This window comes from Idiotropiscis lumnitzeri, chromosome 13 (assembly GCF_059441095.1).
Source record: "Idiotropiscis lumnitzeri isolate Australia: NSW breed Sydney's pygmy pipehorse chromosome 13, RoL_Ilum_1.0, whole genome shotgun sequence".
NCBI lineage: Eukaryota > Metazoa > Chordata > Actinopteri > Syngnathiformes > Syngnathidae > Idiotropiscis > Idiotropiscis lumnitzeri.
Window position 1 is genome coordinate 9,070,610 of NC_142403.1, and position 15,008 is coordinate 9,085,617.

General features: G+C 40.9%; 2 protein-coding genes across 7 annotated transcripts; both read left to right on the plus strand.

The window, feature by feature from the left end:
- Window positions 1-547: 547 nt before the first annotated feature.
- On the plus strand, window positions 548-10,025 carry LOC148324233 (WD repeat-containing protein 47-like). Its single transcript, XM_088314051.1, has 16 exons — window positions 548-682; window positions 1,562-1,752; window positions 1,817-1,900; window positions 2,670-2,754; window positions 3,261-3,569; window positions 3,803-4,242; window positions 4,347-4,440; window positions 5,977-6,149; window positions 6,704-6,934; window positions 7,132-7,201; window positions 7,285-7,442; window positions 7,524-7,693; window positions 7,793-7,963; window positions 8,139-8,270; window positions 8,922-9,140; window positions 9,240-10,025. Exons 2-16 carry the CDS (start codon window positions 1,595-1,597, stop codon window positions 9,380-9,382), a joined length of 2,637 nt encoding a protein of 878 aa, XP_088170177.1. The 5' UTR covers window positions 548-682; window positions 1,562-1,594; the 3' UTR covers window positions 9,383-10,025.
- Window positions 10,026-11,738: 1,713 nt separating this feature from the next.
- Window positions 11,739-14,869, plus strand: lim2.2 (lens intrinsic membrane protein 2.2). Of its 6 annotated transcripts, none has more exons than XM_088313313.1 (5): window positions 11,739-11,828; window positions 12,672-12,879; window positions 13,717-13,857; window positions 13,975-14,109; window positions 14,746-14,869. In XM_088313313.1, the coding sequence occupies exons 2-5, from the start codon at window positions 12,702-12,704 to the stop codon at window positions 14,814-14,816; spliced, it is 525 nt and encodes a 174-aa protein (XP_088169439.1). In that variant the 5' UTR covers window positions 11,739-11,828; window positions 12,672-12,701; the 3' UTR covers window positions 14,817-14,869. The 6 variants fall into 6 exon arrangements, with proteins under 6 accessions (XP_088169439.1, XP_088169438.1, XP_088169440.1 ...); XM_088313312.1 differs by having other exon boundaries at window positions 11,801-11,921; XM_088313314.1 differs by having other exon boundaries at window positions 11,803-11,921; window positions 12,675-12,879.
- The last annotated feature ends 139 nt before the right edge of the window (window positions 14,870-15,008 follow it).

Consider the following 15,008-nt stretch of genomic DNA (forward strand, 5'->3'; position numbering starts at 1 on the left):
ACGAAAATTGAGTAAAAGTATAGTTTTCAATCAATTCTGTCCTGAGAAATGCACCAAAGCACTTGAAGAAAACTGTGAATCCTGAATTGATTTTGAGTTTTTAAGAAAAAAACAAAAGTACCCAAATTAAATGAAAACACTAATGTTTACTTAAATGTCTAATTAATTCGACAATTAATATCATAATTAAATACCTTCCGGAGTCGCGTCATCAAATGTCATTGTTAATAAATTACCAATTCATGTTATGTAAAAACAAATATTGTATAAGAAAGGTCCATGTGTGGCCCAAAAAGTGTCAAAATTAAATAAATGTAAAACATTGGTGGAAAAAAAATCAATTAATTCCAATTAATTAATTACTTAATTACAAATGACAATTTAATTACTTGATTTATTACATTTTGATTTATTTTAGATGGATGGATGGATAGATAGATAGATAGATAGATGCCCACGAACAAATATTATGCCTAGCAGCCACGAAGTTGTCGGTCTCCCTTCTGCTCTCACAATGAAGGTGTGACTACATTGCGACAATGGCGCACCTGATTGGACGTTTGCGGCTGCGTGCGTCCGCATGGCAACGCGACCTGCTCGCCACAAGTAAGGCAGGAGGAGAGCTCTGCTTGCAAGCCGGGCATTATTGACGACACTTTGTCTGTTTGGCGCATTCGGACAGGTCAGGACTCGTTAACTTTCGTGGCAAAATCATGTATGCAGCGTGGAAACGAATGACGTGTTCGTGTTATTCGTGCGTGTGCGTCTGATTGTGGATGGACTGGGCGGTGCCTCCCCGTCACAAACGAACTATCTGCTGCTATTAACAAATAGTACACACCATGCATGCAGCGTGAAGACCCTTGATAATCTTATTAACGCGTGGAATGTTGCACTGAGTAGCCCTTGGCATGCCAGCAAAGATGCACACGATGTTTTTAAACGCATCACTGAATTGCAGATGTTGAATCTTAGATAACGGTGTTGCAGCAAACACAACTTGCAGTGATGATTGTTGAAGTGAAAAACATACGACCCGTATTCTGGGCCTTTCGGTAGCAATATGACTTGTTTAACATAAATATACATCTATTAAATAATAACAATAATAATTATTATTATTTTAAAATATAGCTAGTTTGAAGCAGAAACCAAATTTCTTGATACTATTAGTGGGAATTAAACCCGAAGGAGTGTAGTGGTTAATTAATGAATTGTTTAACTGTTGCTGCAAAACCGTTTTTCCTTTCTGTGCTGTTTTAAACTTTACCTGGTCAGAACATTAGGTACAATATAACGACGTCCGTCAGAAACATTGACATAAAACAACATTGCCTTCAGAAAGATAGTAATGCTCAGATAAGTGTCACATTTTTTACAAATACACATATTTGTGTTTGGTATTGATTCCATTTATTTTTAGACAAGGTTCCTGATATCATGTCATGTATTTTCACATTTTCACTCCAAGTCATACCTGTTATAAGTCACGATTTATTACAATCAAGATTGACTTAATGACGCATTTCCAAATGTCTCTCCTAAAGCGTCTGTACTTAAGTGGCGTGTAAACTGCCACTGGAAGCGGGTCACCATGACAGCAGAGGAGACAATCAACATCAAAGAGGCAGAAGTGGTCAAGCTGGTCCTTGACTTCCTCAGCTCTAGGAAGCTGCACATCAGCATGTTGGCATTGGAGAAGGAGAGTGGCATCATCAATGGTCTCTACTCTGATGACATGCTCTTCCTCAGGTACATCAGCATCACAGACCACATTATAACTTGAAAAAAATAATAATTTGCTTCTCATTGACAGGCAACTCATTCTTGATGGCCAGTGGGAGGAGGTGATGCAGTTCATTCAGCCCTTAGAAGGGTTGGACAAGTTTGACAAGAAAAGGTATCACCAACCACAGATGACCCAGAAGTTCATATCATGGACAAATAGTTACAAATAGTTATATCCTTTTAACATTTTACACTAGGCTAAATTTTTTGTAACCTTGTTAATTTTCTAAATGTGCGCATGAGTAAGCTGTCCTCAATTTCCCATTTACATAATAAATGTTTATCAGCCACTTTCGAGCAACAGCTGCAGTATTGTACGCACAGATTAGCATTAGTTAACAGTATTATCAACGTTGGTGTCTGCTAAATTGTTGATACGTTGGTGTCTGCACATTAAATTGAAAAGTGTAATTCAGCAGTTTTGTGATGAAGTGTTTCCGACCTAATTGAGCGACCGCTTCAAATGTGATCGTTTATATCTGGTTAGCCTTTAATAGTCACTAGAAAAAGTCACTAGATTTGTTGCTAGGCGCTTTTCGGAAAAAGAGTTGCTTGACGAGTCTGAATATGCACTAAATTGGAAACTTCACAGCACCTGGGCCCACCTCAGATTCTCAGCTCTGCCGAAGAATTTTATTTTCCTATCCTATTGAGCAAGATGATCCACGAGCAGGCTAGCAGGTCATTTGAAAAGCAACAGGCCACCAACGCCCAAGAGTTTAATGCAATGTAACCACCCCCTAAAAATTAAGTCATTTCAGCATGGGCATAAAAACAGATTGAAAAAGGTCCTATAATTCCTTGTTCATTGCATATTTTGATGCAGACATGTCACAAAATGAACTGTAAAAACATTAACATAACTTTTTTTTTTCTTGCAGGTTCCGTTATATCATTCTGAAGCAGAAGTTTCTAGAGGCTCTGTGTGTAAATAATGCTATGTCCGCAGCTCAAGATCCTCAAAATGTATGTTTTTATTTCAAGCATATAATATTCGTTATAATATTCAGTGTTGGCAAGGGAATTCCCTCTGTTGCCAAGAAAAAAATTATATATATATATATATATATATATATATATATATATATATATATATATATATATATATAAACCCAGCTCCGGCCATCCTGTGTGGAGTTTGCATGTTCTCCCCGTGCCTGCGTGGGTTTCCTCCGGGTACTCCGGATTCCTCCCACATTCCAAAAACATGCATGGCAGGCCGATTGAACACTCTAAATTGCCCCTAGGTATGAGTATGAGCGCTGATGGTTGTTCGTCTCTATGTGCCCTGCAATTGGCTGGCAACCAGTTCAGGGTGTGAAGATAGCTGGGATAGGCTCCAGCGCCTCCCGTGACCCTAGTGGGGAGAAGCGGTACTGAAGATGGATGGATATATACATATATATATAGAGAGAGAATTATTTTTTTTTTTTGTCTAACTGAACAACAATGCTATTTTCTGCCATGTGCAGCTGGAGCTTACCATGCAGGGGGCGGTCAATTGCCTGCACAACTTGGAGGTGTTCTGCCCATCAAAGGATGACTACAGCAAACTGTGTCTCCTCCTCACACTGCCTCGTCTCACCCACCATGCTGAGTTCAAGGACTGGAACCCGAGTACGGCACGCGTCCACTGTTTCGAGGAGGCCTGTGTGATGGTCGCCGAGTTCATTCCAGCGGACAGGAAGCTGAGCGAGGCAGGTTTCCGAGCAAGTGGGAACCGCCTCTTCCAGTTGCTCATTAAAGGGATCCTTTATGAGTGCTGCGTCGAATTCTGTCAGGTGAGGAGACATTTTATTTGTTTCAATGTGGCTTGGAAGGAAGCCGTTACTTATTCTGATGCCATTTCATTCTTTTGCTGGCATTGATAGATGAACTAAGATGTATTTGTAATAAATAAACAATACGTTATGAACAAATTAAGTGAGAATATATGGTTATGATGTATGTGCCTCAATATTTTTTTTTCTCGTCTGATAATCTATTCAGTCATTTGAACACTTTTACTTGACAGAGCAAAGCAACTGGAGAGGCGATAACGGAGGGCGAGGTATTACTCGGCGTAGACTTGCTCTGCGGCAACGGTTGTGATGAACTGGATCTGTCGCTGCTGTCCTGGCTCCAGAACCTTTCTCCCGGTGCGTTTTCATGCGCCTTTCAACAGAAGACCCTCAGCATTCATGTGGACCGCCTGGTCAAGCCCAGCAAGGCCGGCCACGCCGACCTCCTCACCCCTCTGATCAACCGCCTCTCCCCCTGCCCGGCCTCACCTTTCCGTCAGAGGCCGCACTCAGCCGACACGTACATGTCCAGATCTCTGAACCCGGCTCTGGATGGACTCTCGCACGGCTTGGCTGCCCAGGACAGGAAAGGCATGGACGTCAACATGAAATCAGCTCTCAGTCGGAGCCTGGTGGAGAGTAATGTTCATCAACTGGATGATTCCCCGGAGAAGTAATTATCGGAACCGCTTCTTGACAGTTTCATCACCTTGAATCTCTTGGTTGAACTAACACTAACTGGCCCATGCCATTTTTTTATTATATTTTTTATTGTAGAAAGTACCCACGAGATTTGGAAGGTCCCAAGACTATACGCACCCCTCTGACTCCAGGGAGAGATGGTGGAACAGCCTGCATAGAAACAGTTGAGGTAATAACAAGAACAAATAGCAAGGAGCAATTGCTTTAAGCTTCAATAATCTTTAAAATAATGCAACGTTTGAAACAATGAATTTGAATATGTATTTCTTGTTTTTGAATCATGTCCCTTCACAATATAAAGGTGATCTGTCAGAAAAATTTCCGGCTTTAATGTCACAAAATATATACTGCACTTCAAACTCAAACTACAAATTACGACTTTTTGACAGTGTGAGTGTGAAAAAAGTTTGAAAATAAACTAATAACATATGTTAGAGAGGAAAGAATTTGTTGATTGAACTTCGAGCTGGCCCATTTTCAGCCAGATCATTTAAGGGATGCATGTTATTAATGTTTATCCCGATCTTGAAAAGATTCCCTAAATCAGATTGCATAAAGGAATATCAAGGAATACCGCAGACTATCTGCGGCCAATTTTGGGCATTTTAAATCATTTTCTTTAGGAATGATTACACAGAGCTGAGAACTCAACACAATTGCCTTAGGCAATGTGTATTTGTATTCTGTTATAAGGGGATAAGGGGCATCGCAGGTACAATAAATAGTTTACGCGATCACCTTTGGCTGCTCAGGCTGGATTACATCAATGAATCAAAAGTGTAAAAACAAACAACAAAGGTTGTCCGAGGCAATGGCTTGTCATTGAAATTATTACTAAGCGTAACAAGAGAGTATAGAGATTTAGAATAGATTCCCCCTGAACCCCTGAACCACCTCATCTTCATACTGCCGCTGCTCATAAATCCCTCATAACTGCCCTGCCGCAACTGTCCAGAGACACTCGTGACCCGCTGGCACCGCCGCGACACAGTGGTGGAGGTCATGGGAAGAGAAGGCAAATAATCTGGTTTGATTTGCTGTTGCACCCAAGATGGCCCAGTGACTCCATCATCACTCATCTTTATGCATCCCAGGTTCCAGCTAATGGAGTAACGTGTTTTCATATTGGACGTGGCGTGCATCTGTGTGTGTATGTGTGTGTGTGTATGAAAAGTGGTGGCGACAGAGTTGAAGGGACAATAGTGTAGACTAGATATGATGAAGTCCCTGAAAACTTTTTATGGCATGGATGATGTAGCATAAGGCCTTGAGAGGGGAAGACTTGGCAGTGGGGGTCCTTTGGAGTGGTCATCTATTATATACAGTAAATGGGTGTAGGTGTGTTCTCGTTTATATGTGTTTGTGAGGACTGTTGATTAGCACATTTGCATCCGTCCATCAAATGTCAATAACATTTGTGCAGAGCAAGGGCAAAGGTGAGCCTATTCATGCTAACGAGAGGGTGCAACTCCCTGGACATGCCAACTGCCAACTGCCAATCACAAAAACAACTACATGGACAAGTTAGGGAGTTAAATTCCCGCAACCTAACATGCTTGTTCTTGTAATGTGGCAGGACGTCAGAGTATCTGAACAAAACAAACAAACAGACAACAGCAACACACTGCATTGCTTTAAAAATGTGCTCCTGCTATGCATACATGTAATTTATCACCATATTTTGCTCTATGTTTGTTTGTGTCAGCGGCCTGACTCCTCAGAGCAGATGCAGGAGTACTACAGGCAGCGTCTACGTGTGCAGCAGCATATGGAGCAGAAGCAACAGCAGAGACAGCTTTACCAGCAGATGTTGCTCGAGGGGGGTGTGAAACCGCTTGACGCGGCACAACACAACCTCACGGAGACCTTCCTCACTCGGTAAAGAATATATATATATTCTTATCTATTAATTACTTTATTACCTGATATAGCGCATTTCACTTTCCATATCAGGTAATAAAGTAATTAATAAAATTCCAACAATATATATATTGTTTTTTTTTTCACATGCTTAGTACGGGATATCAGGTCCTGTTTGGACGCGAGTGAAAAGAGTGTTGCCGAGAAGGCATCCATGCTGCCCTCTAGTGGTTATGCTTTGCTGCTCATTATTGAACACAACCCATATTTCATGAAGCATTTTGCATACTTTTGCGAAATTTTTTCGGGGGTTTATACAGAGTCATAATTTATTAAACAATATGTACATCTACAGTAAATTCATTATATCCAAATTGTGTTGATCATATTAGCATGACTCAAATATGCTACCCCAGCGTTATGAAACATACTGTAGTTTTGGAATATGGAATGTCATTTCTATAACTTAGACAATTGTGTCTTTATAGCAATCAATTTGGATTGTTTTGAAGTGTGACTTCTTTATATTGATATTGCATCTCTAAATGGACTCAACTGTGTCGTCTGTTCAGATCCATTCAGAAACTGGAGGAGATGAACATTGGCATTGACCACCACGGAGATGAGGTGACCCCTCTGGGCCAGCAGTATAATGGTGTGGCAGATGACGGCAGCACATCCAACCTCCAAGAAGACCAAGAGGTGGTGCAAAGTGCTAAGCCTGGTAGTGTAAGCAGCATCCCCTCACTAGGGCCTGGGAGCCATTGCCTGCAACACGTCACTGAGTCTCCAGTTCCTGCAAGGTAATGAATGGTGGATTGTTCCAGAATAAATACGATCAGTTTTATGTGATTTTAGTTCTAATAGGAGGCCACGGGCATGTAGGGCTATACTCACTGGCTTATGTGCGACTCCCTCTGAGAACTTAGTCTACAAATTAAATTCCGACCATTTAAAAGGGATGTTTTTGTGACTTGATATTCATGCATTGTGACTGCAGTGCTGCTGCGAGGGTCGGAGGCCCAGTGCAAGATGATTCTAGCAGCCATGTGACACGTTGCACAACCCAGGTGGTGCTATCAACAAAATTAAATCCATTACAAAGGAACAAATTACAATACGGGTTGTTTTTTTTCTCTGACGTTCTTTATAGCCCGGAAAGGCCCAAACCCAGTTTGTCAAAGTGAGCCTGCTTGAAGATACACAGGCGGTGCGATCTGTGGCCTTCCATCCCTCTGGATCGCTATACGCCGTTGGTTCCAACTCGAAAACTCTCAGAGTTTGCTCCTACCCTGAAGTTCTTCCAAACAGGTCTGGAACGCTCCAATACATCAAACCGTCACATATTATTACTGCACAGTTCTTAATATGTAGTTTTCTCTGCATGTTTAGCGCTTCGGATACTCTCAAGCAGCCCGTGGTACGCTTCAGAAGGAATAAACACCACAAAGGTTCCATCTACTGTGTCGCATGGAGCCACTGTGGACAGCTGCTGGCCACTGGCTCCAATGACAAATATGTCAAGGTTCTTCCTTTCAATGCTGACAGCTGCAATGCGATAGGTACACGTATATGCGTTTGCAGTCACCATGAACCGATTAGTTGATACCCATTCAAGCAGGATCGAGACTTTACTGGGGTGTTTTTATCACATCATTCAGGTCCAGATTTGGAGTTCAGCATGCATGACGGAACCATCAGGGACTTGGCCTTCATGGAGGGTCCCGAGAGCGGAGGGTCCATCTTGATTAGTGCTGGAGCTGGAGACTGCAACATCTACACCACGAACTGCCAGAGAGGACAGGGCCTTCACGCCTTGAGTGGACACACTGGTATCTGACCTTGAAACATTTTGCTAGGTACATTTTTTGCTCGCAACCAATGTGCGCACAGGGAGAACATCCCACCTCAACAAAAACAGGCCTCAGCTAAGGTTGAATTAGTATCATATAGAACAGTATCGGATTGCGTATTCATATTCATGGAGTCACGTTTGCTTTCGAACAGGCCACGTTTTGACTCTATACACATGGGGAGGGTGGATGATCACTTCCGGATCCCAGGACAAGACAGTCCGCTTCTGGGACTTGCGGGTTCCAAGTTGCGTGCGTGTTGTGGGCACCACCCTCCATGGCTCAGGTAAGTCCCCCTGCATTATTTTATGGTCATGTGAAACGGAGGCCACAGTGCATCTGTTCAGTGTACATTCCGTTCTTTTCTGGTTCATTTACAGTATTGTTACTTATTATTGTGGCGTTATTGAGTTAGCCATACATACAGCGCTGTGTGTACCAAATAACTAACTATGTGGTTAAATTGTATCAGAGACCAAGATCACCTTGTAAAATTTATAATTGTGGAGATTCTTAGTTAATTATTTAGATCAGGCGTGGGCTAACTACGGCCCACATTTTAATCCGGCCCGCCAAACTTGAAAAAAATTAAATGAATAAACCTTGTTAATATTTTATTTTCTAAATACTTTGGTGTGTCAAAGACAGATATTTTGTTGTGATGCTTTTGTTCACTTTCATTTAAAATTAAATGTATTTTTTTTTTCTCAGATGATGTGAGGTTACCAAAACAGGCCTGCCAATCAAAAGTTTGCCCACCCCTGATTTAGATGCTTACTATGTATTACATTTGCGCTATTCCCAAACTGTCATGGTTGGACGTTCAAGTATTAGGGACATAACTGTTGTTGCAAATGAGTGTCACAAGCTAACTGACTCACAAAAGATGTCCTAAAATCTGTTAAATGTGAAGAAATGAAAATGTTGCTTTGTGCAGGAAGTGCTGTCGTTTCGGTTGCAGTGGATCCCAGTGGCCGTCTGCTCGCCACTGGCCAGGAGGACAGCACCTGCATGCTCTATGACATCAGAGGAGGCCGCATAGTCCAGACGTACCGCCCCCACAGCAGTGACATTCGTTCAGTGCGCTTCTCACCTGGAGCTCATAATCTTCTCACCGGCTCCTATGACAACAAAATCATCATCAGTGACCTGCAAGGTAGCAACAAACACTTAAGTTGCTGCAAGAACTCATGTTATGCTAACTGATGAAACTTGTAGTTAGTGACGTCACTCCATTCTTTTACTTTGAATGCAGGCGACCTAACAAAAGCACTCCCTCAGACCTTGGCAGGAGAACACTCGGACAAGGTGATCCAGTGTCGATGGCACCCCAAAGATCAAAGCTTCCTCTCCTCCTCCGCTGATCGGACTGTTGTCCTCTGGGCTCCCAACCCCTGAGAGAATCGGTATACCCGTGGAAAAATCAGTAGAGAGTACTCAAACGGACTTTAATAGCCCAGTGTGGGATCACTAACTATTGTATATGTTTGTATTTTTGTGTCAATATATCAAGATGTTCGTATTGTTGGTTTCCGCAGGCAATGTCTTTATGACAAGTGTTGAAAACCTGATTGATTTTCATTTTATGCTCATCAAATCACGCTCTCATCAATGTCTACATTTATTTTTGGGGTGGAGAAGAGAGGAGAATGTGGCAAATACTAAAAGGGGAAACATATTTGCCATAAAATGCATTCACTAGTCAAGACATGACGTTCTGATTAATATTACGTATGTGAAATCTGAGTTACGCAGGCAAATTTCCCATTTTTAACCATCCTGAGGGGCGGCCATTTTGTCACTTTCTGTCGACTGAAAATGACATCACAGATGCTCAGGGCTCAGGAAACAACCAATCACAGCCCTCCTACTTTCTGAAGCTGAGCCAAGATTGGTCGTCACCTGAGCCCTGAGCAAATATGTCATTTTCAGTTGACGGCACGTGACAAAATGGCCGCCCCTTGAGATGACCTAAAACGTGTGGATTTTACTGCTTAACTCAGATTCAGCAAGCACAATATAAATCAGAATGCCTGCAAACATGTTCAAAAACAAAAAACAAAAAAAAAGCAATTACAGCTAAATATTTAAAAGATATTTTTTTCTTTTGGCAGTAGGAAGTTATTGTCCCATCCTTGTTGGCCAACTAAATGTTATCAACAAATATACAAAAGATTTATATATATATGGACTTGATTACTATGGTGAGAAATGTATTACATAATGTGCCTTTTTAACCATTATACACGATTTTGGGTTAGTGTAGTATTTTTTTATCGTACACTGTATGCACCTTGACACATGCACATTTTTGTAGTTTTGCTTACTGTGCACATTTTATGTCCGTGCTACAGTTGAAAGTATGAATTGAATTGAATCCATAGCGGGTAATATGATCACATTGCATGAACAGAAGCGAGCAATTTAGTTGTTGTGGACAGAACATTTTGTAGATGTGTCACATACGAATTGCACCATGACGACAGTTGACTGCATGTGTACAGATGCGTTTGAACTTTCTGACAAATTTGACACTGCGTCAAAGATTAGCACAATTGAATTAAGAAATGATGTAACGTGCGATGCTGAGTAATCTTCTGAAAAGAGACTTTTAAAAGCATTGTTACCATGCATTCTGTTACGTCACCCATTTTCACGGTTGAATTGGGGCCGCCTAACCCAACTGATAATTGGGCTTTTTGTTTTTCTTTTTTTGACTCATGCACTTTAAATGAACAAGTTGTGCACATGAAAATATGACAATAGTTACTCGATTTAGCGACTATGCAGAAAGTTGTTGGCTTGACTGACAGAAGATGTGTCAGCAACTGTTCCAAACGCCCTCACTAGATTTGCACAATGTCTCAGTTTAACCATCCCAACCTCTGCTTACCTGACCTTACACTATTAATAGTTTGTATTTGTATGTTGAAATCCTTTTAGTCACCGTGCGTTGTTGTACACGATGTTTGTTCCATCTCTCGTCATTGTGATGTTGCCTCTGTGGGTCACGGTGGCATCTGTTATTGTACTGTCTCACTTGCCAAAGGGCCATTAGAGTTCAACGGACTGAAATAAAACCGAATTGTCACTGAAGGTTAATTAATGGTGCATTCAATGATTGTTTCTTCCAGGGAACAATTTGTTATGATACTGCATGTGAGGAATCTAGAAGACTGCAAACATGAGTAATTTAGCTTTACGGAAAAGATTCATAGGTGATGGGCTGTACCTTCTGTCGTCTCTTTTTCGTACAACTTCATTATAGAGCGAAAACTTTTCAAGTAACCCAAAAGTACGCCTTTTTATTTCTAGTTGCTTTTGGAACTGAATCACTGTTAACTCATTCACTGCCATCGACATGTATAGAAGCCAAAACGTAGATTCTTTACCTGGGCTGGCAGGGAATTAATTATTGTGGAAAATGTCTTCGGCGACTTAAGGTATAATTTCATCGGCTTGTATGAAGCTTTAATTGAAAGGCCTTCATTGAAACGCTGGGACCGCAACTAACTTATTTTATGACGAACTCACATGTTAATACACTTGGTTTTGCGGTGATGTGGCTTGATTCTGTTCTCCTAAATATGGTGTCTGTCGTTAGTTGCCAGATTTAGTATGATGATGACTGATGTGAAAAAAAAACAACATATGGGACAGACAGACAGGTTGGTCGTTTAAAGGTCATTGGAGGGCAAAATAGAGACTGTCATCATTCACATGCTGAGCTCGATCATTCGCTCTTTTGTGAGAGGGACAATGCGAGTCAACGTTTGGGGGCTTAAAAAGCATACGCACTCTGTAAACCCAACCAGCCTGGAAAGACCACCCAACCAAGCAAGAGGTATCGGAAAATCTTGGACTTTTTAGCATTTCTCCGCTCTTTGGATAATATTTTCTTTGAAGTCAACATTGTGAAGAGCCTCAAAATCTTAAGGTGAAACCGCAAATGACATCGGGAGCTTGTCTGCTTCATTCTTTTGTTTTGTTTTAAATGGGATGAAAATATATTATATATTTCATTTTTTAATGTAGAAGACTGGTGTGTGTTTTGTATAGTTTCTGGTGTTGTATTTGAAATCTCGGTAGCGTAACTAATTATTTGAAATCATCAGATTGCGTTTGGTTTGACCCATAACGGTGGCTGCTGACACCTCACTTTGTTCATTATTGGCAGATTAGCGTGCGTTGGCTGCACAAAGGGGAAAAAGTGAACAATGGCTCGGAGCTGCATATCATGCACTCTCATTGTCAGTCTGCTGCTTGGTCAAGTGCTTTTTTACTAACCATGGAAAATATTTTAGGTTGAAAACATTTGTGTTTGCTTTTAGAATCGCTATACTTTCTGCTGGCAGTTCATTTGCGGTAGTTGTTTTTTTTTTTTTTGCACAAACAATGAGACCATACTGAGAGCTGAGTCTAATATTTGTGACTGAGAGCTAATCTAAATGTTAGATCTCGATAGATTGAGCAGGAGTAGCTAATGTTGTGGTCAGTATGTGTAAAATGAGGCAGGTAGTGTTTAAAATATACTACTGTCACTAATACAAAAATATACATAAATTAGAATAATCACTTGTGTCTGATGAATCACATTTTCTTTCCACACATTTAAGTTATCCCACAATAGGAAAAGAGGAGCTCCTCTAATTTCTCCTTCCATTCATTCTCTGCGTTATGAGTTCAGTAGGAGAGAAGTTCTGCCGACTTCTCCAGCATGCTGTACACTCTGGCCGGCGGTGGCACACTCTGCGGCGTGGCTGCACTGGTGCTCCTAATTGTCTCCACGGCGACCGACTTCTGGATGCAGTATCGTTACTCGGGTAGCTCAGCCAATCAGGGCCTTTGGAGGTTCTGCATCAACCACAAATGTCATACTCACACCATCACTGTAGGTAAGGCCTCGAAGATTTGTGAGGTAACGAGACAACTGTTGTAAACGTGTTTTTCAAGAGGGTTTGTGCTTTGGTTTGTGGGCAAGTATTTGAGACATCATCTCTGTCCCGTATTACTGAACTCAACTCATATCACAACAGGCAACAGTGCGGCAGATCGTTAGCCGTTTTTCAATATATGGTGCTACAAGTTGATTAACACGTTTAATGTCGCTCCCATTTGAAGGCAAACATGCAACAACAAGAATTAGACTTTGTATTTGTAAGACAAATACAATGCTCAGGTCTGTTTAGCTTAATGCCCCCCCAAAAAATGTTAAACGCCATAGACTGGGTTGTGGAGCGCATGGCTGCCATGGTGTAATGGCATTTTAAGCAATGTATTTTTGACTCAAATGGTGGAGCAAAACTTGTAGACAGACAATATCACAATACAGACATACAATATATTATCTATGCTTGCCAAAAAACGACTGACAAATGACCACCTTCATGTATCAGTATTTCTGAATTATACTGCCCCTATGTTTCATTATTGACATTATATTTCTTATTTTATTACAATGTTTTTTTTTTAATAAAGCACAATATTATAGAGTGCCATTTTCACATCATTAAAAAGCAAATTACAAACATTTTTTGAGGAGGAGTGTTGGATTTTGCATTCATTTCAATGGGTAAAGATGATTTGGGACCAAATGTTTTGAGTTATGACAACTGTCACGGAACAAAGTATTGAGTTTCCACAGATCGCTCAACTAAAGAAGTGTTTACTGGCAATAAGTTTTTTTAAATTTTTTTGTGGAAACACTAACCAAGTGACCATGTGACCCTCAGCCTTCTGGGATGCGACTCGTGCCTTTATGTTGCTGGCTGTGCTCAGCTGTTTCGCTGGCGTAGTGCTCGGCCTAAGTGCTTTCACCAATGGTACCAAGAACAAGAGGGTCCGCATGGGGGGCATTGCCCTTGTCCTCTCAGGTGACACAGAAAATATAATTTTCCATGAAATGTTCCGCACTTTAGCATTTCCATTCCATGCATTTCAATTATCTCAATGCAATGTGATGCAAAAACACTCATTGGTGCTCCTCTCAGGTTTTCTTGCTCTCTTGGCTCTCTCCATCTACACGGGAGTGACAGTGACATTCTTTGGGAAACGCTTCTTGGACTGGCGATTTTCATGGTCCTACATCATCGGCTGGGTGGCCATCATCCTGGCTTTTGCAGCGGGTATTTCTCATTACATACAATATGCATGAAGGAATTTTGCCATTAACAGACGAGAGCTTGCTTTGTACACCCACTGCTGTGGACTCCCGCTATTTTTATATTATAAATGCAGTTATCAATTAAAATCCACCTTACCCCAAAACTAAAAAAATAAATACAAATGAAAAAATTGTTGGCAGTGGTGTTTGATAAACTGCCCACTTATGTACAGTACAACTAATCAATATGAGAAGCGGCTCGCATTATAATACAGGGCAGCTGCAAAACTGCCAACAGTAATATAACATTAATTGTTAAAATGGGACTTTTCTGACAATGTGAATCAAAATACAGCGGGATAACCAAATAGAGGAATTTTCATTGATATAACTCTCAACCAAATATAAGCAATGCATATAAGAACAACCCCATGTGGAATGGAATCCACATATATTTTTATATTGATATCCAATTTGTTACATCATAAGTCATTTTGAAGTGTTTAAGGTTTTATAGTGTCCTAATTATATTGACGATGTATTCAATTCCATTTCCTTGGAATGTCATGTAACATATTGAATATAACAATAGCTTCCACTTACAACTGGTGTCGCCATATCAATTACACACATAATACCCTTTGTCTATCTATTTCAGGTGTGTTTCAGCTCTGTGCGTACCAGCGAACAACTGCAGAACCTTCTCCTTCAAATGTCTCGGACAGTTGAACCACAGCACACTAATGCTTATCTGTAGTTAGAATAAAGTCAAATCATACTCATCCCGTGTGCCTTCTCTAATATATAAAACTAAAATAGCGTATAGGCTACAAACGATATACGGACAGCCAAAAACATTCTATGTAGCCCGACCCCAGATAAGCTAAATCACATTCATCAAAATCATCTACGAGACGTGGT